At 36.4% G+C, this 23,032-nt stretch overlaps 1 protein-coding gene across 1 annotated transcript; it reads left to right on the top strand.

The window, feature by feature from the left end:
• The first annotated feature begins 363 nt into the window (after nt 1-363).
• On the top strand, nt 364-13,303 carry LOC110895185 (probable prolyl 4-hydroxylase 9). The gene is made up of 8 exons (XM_022142465.2): nt 364-672; nt 1,153-1,269; nt 11,547-11,704; nt 11,787-11,889; nt 12,172-12,267; nt 12,349-12,414; nt 12,776-12,895; nt 12,999-13,303. The coding sequence occupies exons 1-8, from the start codon at nt 556-558 to the stop codon at nt 13,083-13,085; spliced, it is 864 nt and encodes a 287-aa protein (XP_021998157.1). The 5' UTR covers nt 364-555; the 3' UTR covers nt 13,086-13,303.
• The last annotated feature ends 9,729 nt before the right edge of the window (nt 13,304-23,032 follow it).

Raw genomic sequence — 23,032 nt, 5'->3', positions numbered from 1 at the left:
TTCCTTTCTGTTTGTAACAAACTCCCATCTCCATCGGAGATGCACGGTTTTCCCACGAGGCTGAGTAACACATTTGCTACTATATACTTTTATCATTTTTATACTATCCCATAAATGACATTACAATAATAAATTAATAATACAACATTATTGTATAAACCTAGGGAAATTGACAATGAGGTTTACGTATACAAGTGAAAACCTAATTAATCCATAACGCTATAAGTATAAGATTAAACTTATCTAATGTATATTTATAACAATAAAATGTTTAGTGTTATGTTATGTTAGGTCAGGTTTGCCTATTTTCAGTTTTCAATACGGAAGTATAACGTTATTCTCCACGAAAGTATGACTCAAATGTTAGGAGAGTTTCGTGTTCACGATTTTGGCATGTTTTTCCTCCGTCTTCATCACGGCTATAGTTCATACGTTAACCCCTGATTTCAACATTATTTACTATACATTTGATCACTCTTCTCGTGATTATTGATCATCAATCATCACAACTCACTACACACTTTTGAGTTTCATTTGTCGGAAACTATCTGATCGATGAAGTCCAGAGGTAAAATAGGCGGGTGGTCTACTCTTGGTTTACCTGCTGTTTTCATCTTATGTATCTTCGTCTTCTTTTTGGGATTCTTCGGTTCATCTTTATTATCTCAACAGGTCTATCTTTCTTTCGTCCCTCGAAATTCTAGTCAAGATCGGCTCTCGCTAAAAGCTCGAATCAAGCTGAGCTTAAACGAGCGAGCCCAAACCCGAGTTTCACCTATCCAGCTCGAGTTGGCTTGCAAACCTAAACGAGCCTTTTATTTATATTTTTTATTTAATATTTTAACTATATAAGAGTAAAAAGTTATAAATTTATAAAAATTGTAGTAAACATGTAAATCAAGTAATTAACTGAACAAACGACCCTAGCCCGAGCCAAGCTCGAGCTTGAAAAATTACTCACAAGTGACATGCCAAGCTTGAGCTTTTAAAATAAAGTTCAAAACTAGCCAAGCTCGAGCCTAGTTGAGTTGGAGCTCGGCTCGGGTCATTTACTCCTCTAATTGAGATTGATATGATCACTCTATACATAATAGGATATTCAGTCTTCTGGGACTATAATTTACGTAACAATTGTGCGTAAATGATTAACAGGTTGAAAATGAATTTAGTTTACATCCAAGACGTCCTAGGGTACTCAACCAGAATGAATATGAACCGCTGCCTAGAGGAGATTCTGGTGATGACTCCTTAACCACCATTCCTTTTCAGGTACCCTTTTCAACCTTGTTTGTTTTATTGCACAAAACATAGCTTCTTCTTTTTTTGTTTTTCATTAAACCAAAACTAGCCAGGAGCTAGTGAATACAAGCTGCTGAACATACAAACACACCAATACACTTACAACATTACACAAAAGAAAACAAACACCATTTCTTCCGGTCCAATTCTGGAGTTTTCGAACGGTTTTTGACCCATAGAAATCCAAGTGACTTGAGCTCCTGCATTGACTTAGCTGGGTTTGCTTATTTACTGGAGAAGACTTCTTCTTTACGGGTCTTCCATAGTATCCAACATGATGCTAGTAGGACCGCTTGTACAGATTTATGGTAGAAGAACATATCCTCCACCGCAAAGAAGAATAACGGAGGGATGTTACACCACTCTGACATCATCCACCATAATGAGGATGAGAAAAAATAGCAAGAGGTCATAATATGTTCAAGGCGATTCGTCCGCGTCATTGCACAACGGACACATGGTGGAACCCATTGTAATATGCCTTCTTTGCAATTACAATTTTGTTGGAAGTCTATTTTGTAAGGCCCTCCGCCCAAAAATATTAATTTTCTTAGGCAGCCATTTACAACATTCATAGATCCTTTTGCTCCCTGATCGGTTGGGCTTTTAATAAGTTCTTCATACTCTTCACTGAAAAATATCCATTCGGGTCACCTAGCCATCTCCATGAATCACACGTATTCGATAGAGATGCGTTTTTCAACAGCTCTTTCGAGGCTAAAAGCTGTTGGATGTCTTCATCAGTGCTGGGAGAGCTGCACCAGCACCATGTCTGGGAGAAGTAGAGATCTGTTGCCCGCACTATACGATCTTTTCCTAGGAAGCCTTTTTGCTTATCTATCGAAAAGAAGGCTGGAAACATGGTTTTCAAAGGGGAATTGGTGACCTAGGTATCCGTCCAAAAGCAAACTGCATCCCGATCGCCAACTGAAGAAACACCAAGTTAATCCGACGATTAACTTGTGGTTTGTGTCTTTTCCAAATAAGGTTAATCTTCTTTCTTCCTCGACAACCAGCTGCAATGATCCTGGAAAACAATCAACACATCGTGAACTCGTCACAAGGAGGAGAATAGGGAGGGTTCTCCTTATATATATCCACCCTCCGGCGTGAGAATAAGAACTTGTTTTGAGGATAAAAGTGTGTGTATTAAGTGAGAGAGCAAGAGAGAGATCCTTAACCTATAGACGAGTTCTCTATTTATAGCCGGAGAGAGTTGTGAAGGAGATGGGCCGAGGGGCTTTAGGCCTGATGCCGAAAACAAGGAATATCCTCTTTGCCTCCTCTGTCACGACCGTTAGTGTTTACAGGCGATAGAGTAGTTGGTGCACGTTGAATGGATCCATGTGGCCTGGTAGATGTCCTTGTTGTCTTGTCCGACATCAGCGGTTGAATGGAGATTGTGGAGAAGTGGTCGACGCACGATGATTGGTGCGACTTGAGGTTGTCTCGTGTGGTCGGCGCAGGATTAGGGACCATACCCCTTCACCAACCGTCCCTTTTATTAACTTGTTCAAAAAAAAACCTTTCTTTGTCAATTCTTCTTCTTGTCTCCGAATCATGCTCCATGTTCCTGATACATCGTCTTTGTCTAGTAGAAATTTTCCTAGACTCGGGGTGAAGTGAATTGTTACAACTCTTCTCCAAAGCCGGTTCGGTTCCTTTTTGAATCTACACGCCCGTTTGGCTAAAATACATTGGTTGATGTCTTTAAACGCCCATAGTCTTAACCCACCACAATCCACTGGGCTACAATGTTTTCCCAACACACCCAACTCATTTTTTCTCTATCTTCTGACCCCCCGCATAAAAAAGACACGTCGCATCTTTTTCAAAGTTGAATATAATGAAAAGTGGGAAGGCTGTCCAACACAATTTTATGAGAGTCGTCCTCCCTCCAACAAATAGAGAAGAGGCCTTCCATTTGAATAGCCTACGCGCAAAAGTGCCCATAACAGGTCTCCAGCTGTTGCATATATTCATTTTTGGTCCAACTTTAATACCAAGGTATATGAATGACAATGTTCCTGCTTTACATTTTATGCTTCCCGCCACTTGTTTCACTTCATTTAAAGGAATCCCAACCCCGTATATGCATGATTTTTAGGCCGGATACTAGGTAGAAACATCTCATGAGCCTCTTGATATTTCTAATATTTTGTACCAACCAACTCCCCATTATCATCACATCATCCACAAAGATTAAGTGTGATAATGTCGGTCCCCGATTAGGTAATTCTAGACCTTTTATTGTCCCCAAAGATGCACATCTAGAAATAAAGCTTGCAAAAGCTTCCATGGCAAGAAAAAATATAAAAGGGTGATAAGGGGCCTTATCATTGAAACTTGAAAGTGGGTGTGCCGTTAACGAGTACCATGGCTGGGATGGAGGCGAGTAAACCTTTAATCCATATTCTCCAAATCGAGGGGAAGTTCATTTGGCCGAGCACCTCATCGATAAATCCCCAATGAATAGAGTTGAAGGCCTTCTCAAAGTCCACTTTGAAGAGGAAACATTGAGTCGTTGTCTAGCTCACCCGAAGTTAGACCATCCACATCCAGAGTGTAAATTAACTTATCATTATACTTTGTTAGTAAAATAATCTATATAAATTCAAGTATTATACCAAAGAAATAAAAATAGTGTAAAAAACGAAATAAGTTAATGTTTTTAAAATAAAACAATACATATTTTTTTACTTTTCCAATAACCATTTGATATGAATTATATAACAATTTGATATGAATTATATAACAAAAATAAGTATGTCATGCAAATCATTAAATCATATTATCCACAAGTATTTAATGCATCCCAACTTAAATTAAAACCAGAAAAAAAAAAGAAAATATAAAATTAAAAACCCACCTAATCCCACCAAAATGTTAGAATTTTCTAGTAGTGTCAGAAGCCCTTCACAATACTATATTCAACATTTTACGACACAATATTTGTTAAATATGACTGAAAGGGTGTTTTTGATGCATTTGCCAAAGAATAGTAAAGGAAAAAACCCTCATAAAAACTATTTTCGACAAATTTGCGACATATTTGCTACAAAAACAATTCGTCGGAACTTTGCAACACAACATTTTCTCGGAGATATGCAATGCAAATGGGTGTATCCGACGCATTAGCGATAAAAATCACAATAGCAACACCCTCGTAGGAAACTATTTTGACAAATTGTATATACTCTTAAAATGTATGTTCGGTGGACCATACATAATTTTAAACACATGGCCCAAAGGTAGATATATTTCATTTCATTACTCTATAAATGTGGTATGAGATCTATATCAGTCAAAATGAGATCTATAAATTTGGGCCGATATTTAATATCTTTTCTTTTAATATACATTTTTCTTTTAAGTTTAACATTTAACTAAACGTTACAAATCAAAGTGGTTTGCTTCACAAATTTTGTAATTTGGAATCTGAATTAATTAGTGTCATGTTTAGTTAAAAAAAAATAGAATGACTCTAGTGAGGGTATCGTAACAAACTAAACTGATTTTGATTGAACAACAACAATATTGTTATCAGTATTATCAACTATTATCAACTGATACCAATATTCATTTTTATATACTCTTAAAATGAAAGGTGGGTCATACGAACTCCCTCAAGTCCTCAACTTTCACATAAGAAAATTCTAACCTTTAGGGGATGTTTGTTTACCTCTTAATGAGGCTCTTAATGGTTCAGACCTCTTACTGGTTCAGCACTTAATGGTTCAAACTGTTTGTTTTATGAGCAGAGGTCTGAATGGTTCAGATATTTGCCTTTGAATGGTTAAGATTTATACAGAGTCTGAATTGTTAAGACCTCTAATCTGAATTGGTCAGACATTTGCCTCTGAACGGTTAAGCATTATACAGGCTCTTAATGGTTCAGACCTCTTACTGGTTCAGCACTTAATGGTCAAGACCTCTTACTAGTTTAGCACTTAACCATTCAGATGTTGCCAAACAGCCCCTTAGACTTCTAATTCATTATAAAAGTTTTGGTCTTTTCACTTCGCACCCTCAAACTTTTGACATAAAATACTATTAACCCTTATCTTTAAGTAACTTACACATTCGTTTCTATCTTTACGTAATTGACAACTTTGATTCACCAACCTTTTATACTTAATAACTTGATATCTCATTTTATTTAAATTACTTTTACGACTTTACACCGTAATGTGCGACACATCATTATACTTTTTTTATCTATGCTAAACCACGTTAATGTCTAAATTACTTTTACAACTTTGCACCACAACGAACGAGACATACTCTTTTTTTATCATGTCTGATGATGTTATTGTCACGAAGTAAAAAACGTGTAATGTCAGGTGCGGACATCACATGTTAATATCATCATCATTCACTGTAACCGCGATGCTTTTATATGTTACACTGAGTTAGAATACGTCAAACTAAGGTGTCGCCGCCACAATATGCGGCGCATGACAACAATCTAGTTTTTCTTGTTAAAAAATACATGGCTGCTGGCTGCTCTACTTGCTCCACAACCTTAAATAAAATAAATAAAAAATAGAAATGTGACTACTGTAAAGCAACTTGTTAACATTGCCTTTCCATTATTTTAAATATAATAATACGTTAAAATAATGCGGGTCGGGTCACATGGCCCGGAATTCAACAAACCTTTTTTTCCTGGGAAGTGCATGAATTCGATAATTATTGACTTGTATTTTGTTAATCATGACAGGGTAGTAGTTAGCTAAAGTAATCTTCCATTTACATGATACAACAACTAATTGGTGTTAAACTATAACATAGTATATTGATTATATAAGTGTGCAATTAATAATTCACTATAGATTTACATATATAAAACACATGCATGTTTTGAACATAACGTATATTCAATACAAAAATAATCATGAGTCCATATATATATAAGTCATTGCTTAATTCATGATATTGTATCACTAACACATTTTTGAACATGGAGGGTTCAAGGAAATTGACTTCGAATTATTCTTACCATTCTCCTCCACCACCACCACCAACACCTGCATGCCCTCCACCACCACCACCCCCTCCGCCTCCACCACCACCAGTTCCATGTCCTCCACCTCCACCACCTCCGGTTGCATGTCCTCCTCCACCATCAAAACCCGAGCATTGGAAGCCACCGCCATCTCCCACCCCAGACACACCAGCTTACCCTCCTAAAGCCTCTCCACCTAAATGGTCACACCCGCCGAAACCATCACATCCACCATATGGTCCATCTTACCCGCCTAAGGGTCCGAAACCTCCTACGCCAGGCGGACCAGCTAGTCCACCTAAAGAAGCAAAACCACCGACCCCTGGTGGACATGCTTATCCACCAAAGGGCCCTAAGCCACCAACACCTGGTGGGCCCACTTATCCACCTAAGGGCCCGAAACCACCAACCCCTGGTGGGCCTGCTTATCCACCTAAGGGACCAAAACCACCAACACCTGGTGGGCCCGCTTATCCACCAAACCTAAGTACTTGGCCTCCTAAAGCACAACCTCCATTACCATCATATGGACCCACCGTCCCACCTCCACAACCTTACAATGCCGTCCCGCCATCCGGTAACATCCTAACACCACCACCGTCTAGTGGCGGCGGCAAGGACCACACCGTCGTCATTGCGGTGTGTGCATCACTAGGTGGTGTATTTTTCCTAGCATTCTTAGCCGTCGGACTCTTCTGCTTAGCCAAGAGAAAGAAGAAGCCAATCTTAGTCCCGGCAGGAGCTCCATATGGTCACGGCAGCGGCGGAGGACACGGTCATGAAGGTGGTGGCGAACACTCAAGCTATGGCCGATACTAGGGCTATACGTTACCGTAAGAAATGCATCAAAAAGTTAGCATTGGTGGAGACGAGTGACGGTTAATCCTGTTCAAAAATAATACTAAACTCTTTTTCTTTACAAATTATCTATGATCGCTGTGTGGAGTTCAAACACTTTTCTGTTATATCAACTTTGTATTTTACTTATTGAGTGTTGTAAGTTGCATGTGAAAATGGTTTGCTTTTTTAAGTATCACCAGTACAAAATCAGTTTTTTGGTGCTAGAAATATACCACCAAATAATGAGTTTTGTTGGCATTGCTCAATAAGAGCACCATTGAATCTCTAAACACACCACCAAAAAATCAATAATAGAAACCAAATCAGTCCACCATCAAATCTCTAAACACCGTCAAAAAATCAATGATAGAAACCAAATTAGTCCACCATTAATCTCTAAACACACCACCAAAAAATCAATGCTAGAAACCATAAGTCTCTAACACGTGTTATGCATTTACCGCCATTTAATCCACTACTAGAATATCAACATTTTTGACACTGCTTTGATTGGTTGACTTGGGTTATCTTTATATTTTTAAAAAATAAAATATAAAAAGGTTATTGACGATGGATTTTCTAAACAAATGTTTTTTAGTTTTATTTTATTTATAAAACATCCATGATCTAATACAAAGGCAAATAAAACAAAAAACTATACAAACAAAAAATGATAAAATCTACAAGCATAATGAAATAAAATTACATGTTCATGGGAAGCTACAAAGAATGAGATACAAACATGATTTCTATAAAGCCATTTCCTAAAATAACAATTTAAACACATACAATCAAACCAAATCAACATAGTGTATAATTGTACATCCTTGGCACTTCAAAGGATAAATGACGTCCATCGTCGTAATAGCTTTCCGGCGAGTATATTCGGTGTATTTGATGGCATCACGCATAAAATCATCAAGAAAGATCTTCAAAAATCCCGTGTCTCTTCGTAGATAAGGCCATTGATACGCTTTACGCCACATCGCCGGTTTCTTGATATTGTGGAAGCCGTTCTGGAAAAGTTTCCGGTGATGCTTTGCTCCTTCTTAACATTTTTCTCTCTCTAAAAACGATTTTGATTTTAACATTGTGTCTGTAATTCTGTATATATGTGGGTATAAAGGTTGTGTTTTTGGAGGCTTGATTTGATCCATTGATTGAATAGGATGAGAGCAATTGAAAACCGTAGGATTATGATCCATGTGATGCCTAACAAAATGCTTTGAGGTTCACTTTGTTGGTGCTATTAACAACTTCACCTTCAAAAAAATCAATTTAATGGTGTTATAAACAACTTCACCCTCAAAAAATCAATTCTTGTTATTTGGTGCTTTTTATTCTAAAACACCACCAAAATTGAATTTGACACTACAAAAAAATAGTTTTGTACTAGTTGTAACAAAACTTATGGCAAATATAAAACATTTCGTCGGAACTTTGCGACTCATTTCCTACGACACTTACTATCTATAGTGTTGTGAGGTATTTCCGACAACACTTTCTTCTTCTTCTTCTTCTTATTATTACTAGTATTAAGCCCCTGCGTTGCAGCGGTTGTCATAAAACTGTGTTAAGTAGTAGGAATACTATATCATTGTCAGCGACCACCAACATCGGAATAGCTCGTAAAAACAAAATAAATAAAAACGGGAATAAAATAACGCCGAGCGAAAAGCAGACGTAAAATCTTTGAATCACGCACGCTCGTTGCTGAGAAATTAAACTGAAACGTAAAACATAGAAAAAATAACTAAGTCCATCCAGGACCCCATGTTGGATTAACTTGTCAAACGCAGAAAAATAGATGTGATGCGATGGTCCAGTCAAATGGGAAAAAAATATACGAAAAAATGTTGAACCCCACACGCACGTTGCGGTGCGTTAACTCACAAAATTTAAAACGAAATGAAAAACTTGGGAAAGATGAAAAGTATGGTTGACCAAAATTGAAAATAAAAAAGAATTTGGATTAAATTGCAAAAGTTGAAAATTTTAGGTTAAAAGTAAAAAACAAAGGGTCTAAACTGCAAAATTGAAGTTATTTATTAATTTTAGATAAAGATAAGGATAAAAATAAGTGATATCTATATACTGGTTATTAATTAATATTAATATTAAAAGAAATTTACTAAATAAATATAAATATTGAAGAAAAGAATGCCATGTGACATTATTTGGAGTCTTTTATTATAAATTAGATGATTATTATTATTATTATTATTATTATTATTATTATTATTATTATTATTATCATTATTATTATCATCATTATCATCATCATTATCATTATCATCATCATTTTGGGTGAGGATCAAATAAGAAGTTTATTTTGGCTAGGAAGTATAGGAAGCAATAGGAATAGGACATGTGGCAAAATTTAAAATAAACAGGAAGGGTATTTTAGTCAATCTTATCCTTTTCTTCTTCCTTCTTCTTCCCAATAACTTCAAAACCAACCATTTTCAAAACCCACCATCTTCAACTATTTCTTCACTTTCTATCTCAGTAATCACTACATTATATTGCGATTTTTGTCACCAATCAATGATTCAAACACCCGATCAACGCGTTCTTCAGATTTTTGAAGAAAACCCAGTTTAATTTCATACAAAATCTCGTTTTTTCCGGTGATTTTGAAGACAATCACTCGACCCGTTCGATTCGATCTCTGATAAGTGTTTCAATCATTCAAATTTCGTCAATCGTTGAAGAAACCGACTTCGATCCATGTAAGAAATTCTATAATTTCATTTTTATTATCTGGGTTTTTGATTTAGTCATTGCGTTTTACGAACTTGGTGGGGGTCCGGGGGCAGCGCCCCTGGTAGCAGGGTCCCAGGGCGGCAGCCCCTGGCGGGGTCTAAGGGGCAGAGCCCCTGGCTAATTTTCCAGAAATTGCCTCATTTCGAAGACAGTAATTTGTAGACAGTTTTTGATTTGCTACTCTCAGGTTAAGACAAATTCACAGACAGGTTAGCTTGTGTCCATTGCGTTTTAGAAATAAGAGAGTTTTATGTGTTTTCTGGCCATTGCGTTTTAGAAAAAACACATTTTTTGAAGTGTTTTTAGTTCATTGCGTTTTAGATAAACACATTTTTATTTGTTTTCAGTCCATTGCGTTTTAGAAAATACACTTTCTTTTGTGTTTTTAGGCCATTGCGTTTTAAAAATAAGACATTTTTATGTGTTTTTTGGCTATTGCGTTTTAGATAAACACATTTTTGAAGTGTTTTTAGTTATTGCGTTTTAGGTAAAACACATTTTTATGCTTTTTCAGTCCATTGCGTTTTAGAAAACAGACATTTTAAGTGTTTTCTGGCCATTGCATTTTAGAAATAAGACATTTCTTTGTGTTTTTGGTGCATTACGTTTTAGGTAAAACACATTTTTATGTGTTTTCAGTCCATTGCGTTTTAGAAAGTACACTTTCTTTTGTGTTTTTAGGCTATTGCGTTTTATAAATAAGACATTTCTTTGTGTTTTCTGGCCATTGGGTTTTACAAATAAGACATTTCTTTGTGTTTTTGGTGCATTGCGTTTTAGAAAAATGTCATTTTTTAGGTTTTTTTTTTCATTGCGTTTTACGCAACTGGGTTTTTTCTATTGCGTTTTACGCAACTGGGTTTTAAAAAAATTTCGAAAATATAGTACTAGTATACTCGTTTTAAAGATAAAAAAACGCTCGTTTTTTTGGTGCAATTTTTATAAAAATATAATGTCATATGAAAGAGTTATTAACGTTTAAAAAATAGGGGGGAATTGGAGGAGAGAGAAACTATTGCCTTGGATTGACTAGAATGCCCCTAAACAAACCCACGCGCCTATTTTCTTCCCTTCAATTTCCCTCATTTAATCTTAGCCGTTGATTAACTAAATGGATGGTCAAGATTACTTCCTAGCCTTCTTAGTCAAATAAACTTTCTATTATATCCTAACCCTTATTATTGTTGTTGTTGTTGTTATTATTATTATTATTATTATTATTATTATTATTATTATTATTATTATTATTATTATTATTATTATTATTATTATTATTATTATTATTATTATTATTATTATGTTGCAACACATTTCCACCAATCCCGTGTTGTGCTCCAAGGAGCCCCTTGGGAATGCCGATTGTTCCACTTAGGCTACTGTCCTCAAAATGCAGCTCCATTGTGGATGGTTTTATTAGACGCTCGTATGTCCATGAAAATACTTTGTTGATTGGATCATTTGTATCTATTAATGCACGCTGTGAAAATATTCATGATATAACTGTAAATACTAAAAGAGGAAATTTGTCATTCGTTCTTAGGCTGGAGAGAACGGATATGATGTAAAATTTTATTTCAATCGAGCAAAGTTTTGACGGTTATATTATGGTTTGTGTGATTGATGTTCTTGTTAGGTATTAAGTTGGACGCCTCGAGCACAATACTTTCCAGGTTTCGCAACAGCACAACAATGTGAAAGCATAATCAAGATGGCTGAGGTTAGACTCTCGCCTTCAGGCTTGGCTTTACGGAAGGGAGATACAACTGAAAGTACAAAGGGAGTTAGAACAAGGTATTCATATAACATGTTAGATGCCATATATAAATATTTAATCAAGTTTAATTCATATTTTTTTGTTTGTCAAATGAACCAGTTCTGGCATGTTCATAAGTGCATCTGAAGACAAAACGGGTACCTTAGCTCTCATTGAGAAGAAGATTGAAAGGGCTACAATGATCCCCAGAATTCATGGAGAGGTATTCAATTCTTTCATTATAATCTCAAAAATATTACGAGTTGGGTAAAATATGTGTATCTAGATTTTTGAAAAAAAGTTAGATAGTACTCATGTTATTAATGAACAACTAAATAGTTTATGAAATGAAAACCCCCAAAAAATGTAAATGAAAATAAAAGGGGGTGGGAGATGTCGCCCTTGCCAAGGGCGAGAACCCTATTTGTGTAAAAGTGTGAAGATCACTGGAGTCATTTTGTACTAGTTAGTTGTTTGATGCAAGAATGTTGTTATTTTTTTTCAGATGTTCAATGTTTTAAGGTATGAGATTGGGCAGAGGTATCTTCAACATTATGATAGTTTTAATCCTATTGAGTACGGTCCACAGAAGAGCCAGCGGGTACATGACTTACTAAACCTCGGTTGCTTTGAGGTTTTAGAATGTCACAACAGTCACTGATGCATGTTGGCTTGCTTGCAGATGGCTTCTTTCTTGTTGTATTTATCTGATGTTGAAGAAGGTGGCGAAACCATGTTTCCATATGAGGTAAGTTTGTATTGGAGTTTTTTTTTTATCTTAAGATATCGAAAGATTACATGGTTTATAGTAAATTTTCGAAACCTGTTTTAGCTAGCGGATGTGAATAGTGTTTACGAGTATCCAGTACGTTTCTCAGAGTTCGTGATAAGTTGGCAAACATGTATTGGCTTTTCAACATAAACACTATTCATATCGGCTAGTAAAACTAGTAGATCGCCTATAATCAAAACAAGTTTAAAAATTGACTATAAACCATGTAAAACTCTCCAGACTACCTAAAGATAAAATGGAAAGAAATGTAATATTGAGCGGCACTATAACGTAATCGGCTAATTCTTATTTGTGCATATTACTATATGAGTCTCAGAATGATGAAAGTATGAGTTCGACTTATGATGTCGAAAAGTGTAATGGCTTGAAAGTAAAACCACGAAAAGGTGACGGACTATTGTTTTATTCATTATACCCGAATGGTACTATTGACCCGGTAAGTTCATCTTTCCTTTTGGTGTAATTGTAATTGTTTAACATTTTATTCTTTCTTTGTAGGAGCTATATATAACAATTATCTTTAATGGTTCTTAATGCAGACATCGCTTCATGGGGGTTGCGCTGTAATCAAAGGCCAAAAATGGGTGGCCACGAAATGGATTAGGAATCAAGAAGAATTCTATTGATATAAATTTATAGCAATTCCTCTTTTTCATTCAAAGGTTTTACTATATGTGCGTTTTCAGTGTGTTGGATCATAATTTTTTTAAACAACATTACAACGGTTCTTAGAACACGATGTACATCACTAAGACCATCTGTAGTCATAAAACTCTTTGTGGGGCGTTATGTAACAAGTGGCGAAACGCGTAAAAGAGGGGCTTTATGAGACTTTATATCACAAGAGGGTGTAGTCATAAAGCCCCATACCCATTATTACTTAATTATTAATTTTCTATTTTTTTTTTCATTTAATCTCCAATTTATTAAAAAAAAACTTTCATTAAATTTAAAAAAAACATTAAAATATTTAATAAAAACATTACGGTAAAAAAATACATTTAATCTTCGTCTTCATCGTTGTTCTCTCCTTCTTCCTCTTCGTTTTCTCCATAATCCAAACCTCCGTCTACAAAGTTCCAAACTTCGAATTCTTCTACTTCTTCTTCTTCCTCATAGTCTTGTTCGAAGTCGCCGTGTCGAATTGGGCGAATCGCCCAAGCACGATCGACCAAATCCGCCTTTAACGCATTATCTATTTCCTTAGATCGCAATAGTTGGGCATTTAAGATTCTCTCTTCCATTGTTGCTTGCATTCCTTCAACGACATCTTCTGGAAGATAGTTTTGACATATTGCTTTTCCATCGTCTTCTATAATCATATTATGCATTATGATGCAAGCATACATGACCATTCGAATTTTTTCCTTATCCCACATACGACAAGGATTTCTAATAAATTGCCATCGTTGTTGAAGAACCCCGAAACACCTCACGATGTCCTTTCACGAAAACTCTTGTAGTTTTTAAAATATTGCCTTTTCACATCGAGCGTTTCAGAAAATGTTTTCACAATATTCGAATACTCCGGGTATATACCATCGCCCTAATAGTATTCATGCTCGTAGTCATTCCCGTTTGCATGAAAACCGGCTTTCGGTATCGTGCCAGTAATGTAACCCTCTAACAATGGTGAACACTCGAAGATATTAATGTAGTTCGTACACTCGGCGACACCAAAGAAAGCCGACCAAACCCAAAGGTCGTATGACGCAACCGCTTGGAAAACCAACGTTGGTCCTTTCTGGTCACCGCGTGTGTGTTAACCTCGCCATGCAGTTGGACAATTATTCCAACGCCATTGACGACAATCCAAACTACGAATTATGTTGGGTATTCCATGTTTTTCTAAATGCACCTCGTATATTTACTGAAGGTCGTTCTAAGTCGGATTTCTCAAGTAACGTTTTCCATATAACTGGCATATACCTAAAAATTTTATATCACCGTATTTTATTTGTATTGCACTTTAAAATAAAATTAAATATATAAAAGTGAGTAAAAATATACCTAAGCAGAAATGTTCCACGGTATCACGTGTTGTTTTCTCTTCCATCTTCAAATACTCGTCGTTGATGTCATAAATGTTTCCGTAGGCAAGTATACGTAAGCCGGAAGTTACCTTTTGAATTGAGGTGAATCCTCGATATCCTCTCGCATCCATTCATTGCTTGATGGAGTCAAACTTAGCTTCCAAATCATCATTAATGCGAAAAAATAACCTTTGGCTCATCCTAAACTGTCGCCTAAAAATATCGGGGCCGTGAACCGGTGTTGGATCAAAATAATCTTTCATCAAACGCTCGTTTGCGGCTTCACGATCTCGCAAGATAAAAGTGTGCCTCAAAATGGAGCGTGGAGGAGAACAACTAACGTGTTGCATGGCTTGAATCGCAAGGTCACATGCACTAACCGATTCTACCTCCTCAGCGATTTGTTCGGGTGAAAAAAAATCTTCGGTAAATTTCGGTGAACGAATCTTCCGATGGCGAGCCCATTATTTTTTATAAGAAAGTGGGAGTATTATTTTGATAAGAATGTGGGATTAAAGAGTGTTTTGAGGTTTGGTTGAGTGTAATGTGAAAGTTTAGTGTATATATATATATAGATTTTTTAGAATTTTTTTTTATTATAGATGACCATTGGAACGGTCATTTTTTTTTTTTTTTTTTGAAAACCAACTTCATTTAAATAAAACATATATAAATACAATAATTTATATCTAAATTATTTAGTGGAAAACACATTTTTACTAAAAATTTCAACACGACTAAATATTATCTAACCTTACATTTGCAAGAACTTGAATCCACACCCACTTTTACAAGACAATTATCATACCACTAGACTATTAAGTTATAAGATTATTCGAATATAATGAATTTAAAGTTTGATAGTGATAAAAGAGCTAAGTTATGACTAAATCAGTAGCTTAAAGAAAATATAAAATATGAAATTCATACATAATATTGTATCATTAATATCTTTTTAGCAAAAGTAAAATGGTTATTGGAAATAAACTAGGTTGACAATTGTATTTATTGGCTTGAGAAAAAGATGGATGCCTATTTTTTAAAACATTAACATAAAGTAAGTGGACCCGTACATGGTTAATTATTGATCACGACCTCCTACGTTTGTACACCCCTCTTCCTTTAGGTATGGCTAAACTAGGTAGACAATTTTAACCTCTTTTGAGCCGAGAATGAAAAAAAATTGAAACCGGAGTGGAATATCTGGAACTCGGAACATCCGTGATAGACTGATAGGTAATCGAGTAATAGGATCGGATTAAAGATTGATTAAACAAACCCATGGGTCCGAGTATAAGAATAACACTAGGTGTTATCCGACTTGACTACCCGTAATCATACACTCGAAAAAACTTTAATATTACTTTTTTACTAACCCTTAACCATTGTCTAGTATTGTTTGATTATAGTAACTCCATTAGGATGGAGGGGTCACTTACCCACAAAAACTCCACACCACTAGCTAATAGGATTGTGTCACCCCCATTTAACCCAATACAACCCAATAGGTGGGGACACCCACCTAGAATTAACCCACAACCCAAACAATTTTTTTTTTTATCTAAATTAAAAAAGCTAATCAGAATTAAATAGAGGCCATGGTTCATCATCATCGTCGTTTTTGTTTTCCGGCTAGCTCAACACCACTGCCACTATCAAGGTTATGGTGTGAAATAGGGTTTTTGATGGGGAAGAAGGTGGTGGAGGTTTGTGGTGCAAGCTGTGAGCCTTCATTCTCCAGTATTAGAGTGTGTTTGTTAGTTAGTATGTTGAGTTAGTTATTGACAGTTGTCATGGTTAGTTGTTTAGCATGTGGTAGTTAGATGGTTATATATATAGTGTCATAGTCTGTATATTTGAATGATTCTATTCTATGAGATTGAGCTCATACTCTTGTTTCATGGTATCAGAGCCACAGAGCTCCTGATTCGGGTTTCAGACCTCCATTGTTTCCGACCAATATTCTTCATCTCCGGCCAATCTTCATCTTTTCCGGCGAACAATTATTTTCCGATTATCTTCCAACTTTTCTGATCTTTTCTGCTAATTATTTTACTCATCAACTGAAACATCAATCATGAGTTACATCTAATTCAAACAATAATCTTCCTAATATCAAACTTGATAATGAGAATTACCTGAATTGGCAACACCAAACTCTCATGTTTTTTAAGAATGTATGGTTTCTACAGTTTCTAAACAAAGAAATTAGACCTCCAGTTGATTCAGAAGCTCGAGAAATCTGGAATAAGGATGATGCTTATGTAACTGCCTTCTTAATCGACAATCGATCTTCTTCCTTGTTTCATCTTATACAAGGTATTGAATCTGCCTCCGATCTATGGCAGAAAATCGAAGAGTCCTTTTATCAACACCAACAGAAAAGAGATACGAACTGTATTTTTTCCGGCGACTTGGTTTCCTCTGGCGTGTTCTATTCAGGTGAGGACGATGTTAAGATTAAAGAAGATGAATCGAATTCTTCAGATTGTGATGACTGATGACAATGATTTGCGACCCAATGTTCTCTTTGAAAGAACGGATTGTTCAGGGTATGATGAAGATGGTTCAGATTTCAAATTTAGGGTTTTCTTTGAAGGTATCGATGTTTTTTGCAAGACTGACCAGTGTACAATTGGGTCTAGTCAACAGACTTCAAGGAAATTTGTTTTGGGCTCTAGTTCTGGCCCAACAAGTGGTTCTCATATGTTTTCTGGATTTGGGCCTGCTACACACTTTGGATTTAGTGCTGATTTTCGAGTATTTGTGAGAGGGTTGACTCGTGGATTCCGGATTCTGGAGAGACTGCTCATATGACCGTTGATGCCTCGATTATTTTTGATGTTATTCCTTATACCGGTTCTGAGAAAGTTGTTGTTGGTGATGGTAAGACACTTTCTATTTCTCATATAGGTAGCTCACTATTACATTTATCAGATCATACTTTGTTATTGCGACATGTGTTACTGGTTCCTGGCTTAGCCAAGAACCTCTTGTCTATTACACAACTTGTTATTGAGCATCCTATTGTTGTGATGTTTTCACATCTTGGTCTGCATATTCAGACCTTGACTGGACAGCTTCTCCACCACACGCGTGGTAGTCCACATCAGTTGTATTCACTTGCTGCTTTCACTTCTGCTTCCCGTGAGACTTGGCATTCTCGTTCGGGTCATCCGTCTGATGATGTTTTGTCTAGATGTTCGTTTTTACATCTGACAAACAAACCCAAACACACACATTGTACAGCTTGTAGTGTTTCAAAATCGACTAGATTGCCTTTTACATCAGTTGTATCCCATTCTACTTTACCTTTACATGTTATACATTGTGATATTTGGGGTGCGTCACCGGTTATCTCTAGAGATGGATACCGATATTCATTACGTTCATTGATGATTTTAGTAGATTTACATGGATGTATCCTTTGACTTGTCGTTCTCAAGCGGTCGATTATTTTCGGCACTTCAAACCGCTTGTTGAGAACCTCTACTCCTGTACCATCAAACACCTTCAGTATGATGGTGCTCCTGAGCTCATTCGTGGTCCTATGGCTCGTTTTCTTTCAGATTCTGGCATTGCTTATCGAATTTCATGTCCCTATACTCCCCAACAGAATGGGGTTGCTGAGCGCAAAAACCGCCATCTTTCCGAGGTAGCTCGAGCTTTATTGTTTCATGCTCGGTTACCAAAGAAATTCTGGTATGATGCATATGCTACTGCTGCCTTCCTTATTAACCGGTTACCATCACCGGTTCTTCATCACTCATCGCCCTACGAGGTCCTATTTGGATCTCGTCCCGATTACTCTCTTCTTCGCACTTTTGGGTGTTTGTGTTATCCGTTTCTAGGTGATACTCGAGCGGATAAACTCTCACCCAAGTCTACTCCATGTATCTTTGTTGGCTATGCTCCTGATCATCTTGGTTATCTCTGTTATGATCCTCATACTTCTCGTACTTATACTTCTCAACATGTTCGATTCCATGAGTCGGTATTTGATATTCCAGGGAGTTCTACTACTCCCACAGCTTCTTTTGATTTTATTCCTTTATTCATTCCTCCTCATTCGCTTCCGGTTTCTAGTTCTTGTCCTTCACTTCCGGTTTCTGTTTCTTCTCCTTCCTCTTCATCTCCTCCTATCATTCCTTCCTCATGTTCTCCTATTATTCCTTCTCCTTCTCCTTCTCCTCCTCCTCCTCCTCCTGTTCTGACTCACCCGATGGTTACTCGATCTCAAGATCATACACGGCAGCTGTGTCAGTTTCCTGATCATGTTCTTTTTCATGTCTCTACTACACCCACCACTGAGCCTTCTACATTTTGACAGGTTCAGGAGTACTCTGTATGGTGGGGTGCGATGCGTGCTGAGATTGATGCTCTTCATGCCAACCAGACTTGGCGTCTGGTTCTGGCTGCCACTGATGCCAACATTGTTGGTTGTAAGTGGGTTTATAGGATTAAGCATAATCCTGATGGTTCTGTGAGTCGATACAAAGCTCGGCTTGTTGCCAAGGGCTTTCATCAGACTGAGGGTGTTGATTATACCAAGACTTTTAGCCTAGTGGTTAAACCCACTACTATTCGTCTTTTTCTCTCTGTTGCTTTTTCTCGCAGATGGGTCATCAGACAGGTTGATGTCAACAATGCCTTTCTTCATGGTGATTTATCTGAGACTGTCTATATGTCACAGCCTCCAGGCTTTGTTGATTCTTCCTGACCTTATCATGTTTGTTTACTGCAGAAGGCTTTTTATGGCCTGAAGCAGGCACCCAGAGCTTGGTTTTTCAAGCTTTCATCGGCTCTTATTTCTGGTGGATTCTCTCAGTGTCTTTCTGACACCTCTCTATTTGTTTATAGTCGAGATTCGATCATGTGTTATGTCTTGATCTACGTGGATGACATTATTATTACTGGGAGCTCTTCTGAGTTTGTTACTGGATTGATTGAGCGCTTGCATTCACAGTTTGCACTCAAGGATTTGGGACAATTGTCTTATTTTCTGGGTATTTAGGCTACATTTTCTAAGGACGTGTTACATTTATCACAACAGCACTACTTACTTGACTTGTTACAGCGCACTGGTCTTGCTGATTGTCGTCCGTTATCTACTCATGTCTCTTCTGGTAGACAGCTTTCTCGGCACACTGGTGATCATTTATCTGATGCTACTATGTATCGGAGCACTGTTGGTGCATTACAGTATCTTGTGTTGACACGACCAGAGATTGCTTATGCGGTCAGTAAGGTGTCACAGTTTCTTCAAACACCTACTGATCGACATTGGGTCGCTGTCAAACGGATTTTGAGGTACCTTAAGGGTACCATATCTCATGGTTTATGTATAAGCCGGTCTACTTGTGTTGATTTACATACTTACAGTGATGCTGACTGGACTGGGTGTCTAGATGATCGATGTTCCACCACAAGTTATTGTGTTTTTTCTTGGGCCTAACCTCATAAGTTGGAGCTCCAAGAAACAGCATACGGTTGCTAGGTCGAGTACTGAGGCTGAGTACCGTGCTCTTGCTTATACATCTGCAAAGTTGCAATGGATTACATCTATATTGCATGAGTTACATATTACGATGACATGTCCACCATCTCTTTGGTGTGACAATATTGGAGCTACATATCTTGCAGTCAACCCGGTGTTTCATCAGCGTACTAAACACTTGGAGATTGACTTGCATTTTATTCGTGACATGGTTTTGGCGGGTATTTTACATGTTCGGTATATTTCCACTACACTTCAGATTGCAGATCTTTTGACCAAAGGATTGTCTGGTGTTCGTTTTGGCAATCTGCGGTCCAAGCTTCACGTGGATGCATCCCGTTCAGGTTGAGGGGGCATATTAGAGTGTGTATGTTAGTTAGTATGTTGAGTTAGTTATTGACAGTTGTCATGATTAGTTGTTTAGCATGTGGTAGTTAGCTGGTTGTATATATAGTGTCATAGTCTGTATATTTGAATGATTCTATTCTATGAGATTGAGATCATACTCTTGTTTCATCCGGGTTGTCATACACGCCATCCCTACTCGCCCTCACAACTTGTCGGGGTTGCGGTGGTGAACCTACGTTACCCGCAACTACTCAATTGAACTAAGGGCCTTGTGGGTTACACGCCCATTCCCCCTTATGTGGAAAACAACTTTTTTTATTGGAATGTTATTTATAGTTTGTTTGTTACAAGTATAAACTTTTTTATTGAGGTTTATATCATCATGAAATTTACATATAAATTTATATGTTTCAAGCATTTATTGTGATTATAATAGGATTACATGGTTTTGAATGATTTTGCATCTAAGGTTGCATGCTAACACCTATGTATTCGCTTTCTACATGCACAAAACATCCACATATACATAGGATGTGTCTTAGAAATAAATGAGATATTTGTTTATTTTTTATTTATCTTTTGGATATTGTATGAATATTTGTTGAACATTTTCTATGATCATGTGTGACAATATAAACTTGGTGCCTTTAAATATTTAATATTATTATACTGTCATAAGCTATGGACAATCATCATGCCCCGTACTATATCCGCTGCGGGTCAGGGTTTGACGTTTTTTCTATAATATAAGGAAGGCAAATTGGAAATAAATAATCCCAACTCACTGTTATTGGCCAATAATAATCCAAACTCATTTAATCACCAATAATAATCCGAACTATTCACTTTTGTTTGTAAAATACTCCCACGTTAAAAAAACACTAACTAGGTTAAAATATTGCTGATGTGGCTTAACATGTGTGGACTGACGTGGCTGGTTAACATCTTACTTGTGTATAAAATGATTATTAGCCTCATTTGCACACACAATCGACTGAATTTGCCCAATTTGTAGAATTAGGGTTTTGAAGGAGAGTGCGATTATGTGTGCAAATGAGGCTGATAATCATTTTCTACACATGTAAGATGTTAACCAGCCACATCAGTCCACACATGTTTAGCCACATCAGCAATATTTTAACCTAGTTAGTGTTTTTTTTAACGTGGGATTATTTTACAAACAAAAGTGAATAGTTCGTATTATTATTGGTGATTAAATGAGTTGGGATTATTATTGGCCAATAACAATGAGTTGGGATTATTTATTTCCAATTTGCCTATAAGGAATATAACATTTTTTTAATAATATCTTAATCAAAATTCACCCCTCTTAGATATGATGGAATCAAAATTTGAAAACTATTATATATTATATACTATTAATTTGTAACATTTGTATGCATTTATAGTTGTAAATTATGCTTAAGTTGTTGTACCTTAATCAAATAATGGTTTCATTATCTAATTTATTTATATATTATTATTTTGTAACATTTTTGTAAATTATGCTTAAGTTGTTATACCTTAATTAAATAATGGTTTCATGATCTAACCAAATTCAATTTGTTTTGTATGCATGTATGGTTGTAAATTGTGCTTAAGTGGTTGTACCCTGATCAAATAATAACTTCATTAACTTACCAAATTCAATCAGTTTGATCCATTCAAAGTTGTGTTGTTTTATTTGTAAATTATTATTATTTATACTAATATAATTAATTTAGCCAAAATCTTTTATAAAATATAATTTGCAACATATTCATGCAATGGTTGTTGTAATGTATGCATTATGCTTTGTATAGTGGTAATGATATATATTATATATAGATTACGATGAACCTATCAAACGAGAAAAAATACACGCGTATTCATCATAACGCGCGAGTCCTAGATCAACTTAGTTATTTTATTCTATGTGTTACGTTTCGGTTTAATTTCTTCGCATTAACACGCCGCAACTTAGTGTCAGTGGTTAGTGGTTGCTGACAGTAGTGTGACATTAGTATTCGCCCCTGCCGCAACGCGATGGTACTTAATACTAGTTTGTATCAACTTTTACAAAACAAATGCATAATTTGATGGGTTTTTTTTATTGTTGCTACCAAAACATGATGGTTAATTGTTGCTACCAAAACATGATGGGTATAATATACAGAACCAGGGCTGTTTCAAGCATAAGCGAAAACAAACTAGGGCTCTGGGCCATCAAATTTTTAGGGCCTCATTCTAAAGAAAACTGAAACGTATAATGTGTATATTAAATTTGTTTTGACAATTAGTAAAATTAATCTGATTGTAGTCTGGTGGTAAAATTCCTTTATTTTCCCACATAAGCCTGGATTCGAATCCCAGCCTTCACTACCTTTAGCAATAATTTTTTTAGTTCTCCTGTCCCTTTAGCAATATTTCTTTGGAATATTGGATTTTAATAATCCCAACTGTTCATCGTTGGCCGCCAACAGTTCCAACTTTAAAAATAACCATTGGCAGTCCCAACTATTGACATATTGGCCACCAATGGACCCAGACTAACAGAACCCTAACGCCGTTAGTTTTCGGTCACCGAAAAACCGTTTTTGTCCTGAAAAGGGTTTCTAAAGTTCCGATCTACGGTTACAAAGAGGTTTGGGACGAAAAGGTTGAGTTTTTCAGCCAAAAAGTTGAGTTTTCTAGCGAAAAAGAAGTTTTCCGGCGA

Source organism: Helianthus annuus, chromosome 9 (genome assembly GCF_002127325.2).
Source record: "Helianthus annuus cultivar XRQ/B chromosome 9, HanXRQr2.0-SUNRISE, whole genome shotgun sequence".
NCBI classification, from domain to species: domain Eukaryota; kingdom Viridiplantae; phylum Streptophyta; class Magnoliopsida; order Asterales; family Asteraceae; genus Helianthus; species Helianthus annuus.
The sequence above is the reverse complement of the archived record's forward strand: the minus strand, read 5'-3'. Positions and strand labels throughout refer to the sequence as shown.

What these genes read in the sequence shown, in the direction of transcription:
- LOC110895185 (XM_022142465.2), top strand. Translation starts at nt 556, where the DNA reads ATGAAGTCCAGAGGTAAAATAGGCGGGTGGTCTACTCTTGGTTTACCT. An exon ending in TCCCCAGAATTCATGGAGAG is followed by an intron (nt 11,890 to 12,171) that starts GTATTCAATTCT and finishes ATTTTTTTTCAG; the next exon opens with ATGTTCAATGTTTTAAGGTA. An exon ending in GTCCACAGAAGAGCCAGCGG is followed by an intron (nt 12,268 to 12,348) that starts GTACATGACTTA and finishes GCTTGCTTGCAG; the next exon opens with ATGGCTTCTTTCTTGTTGTA.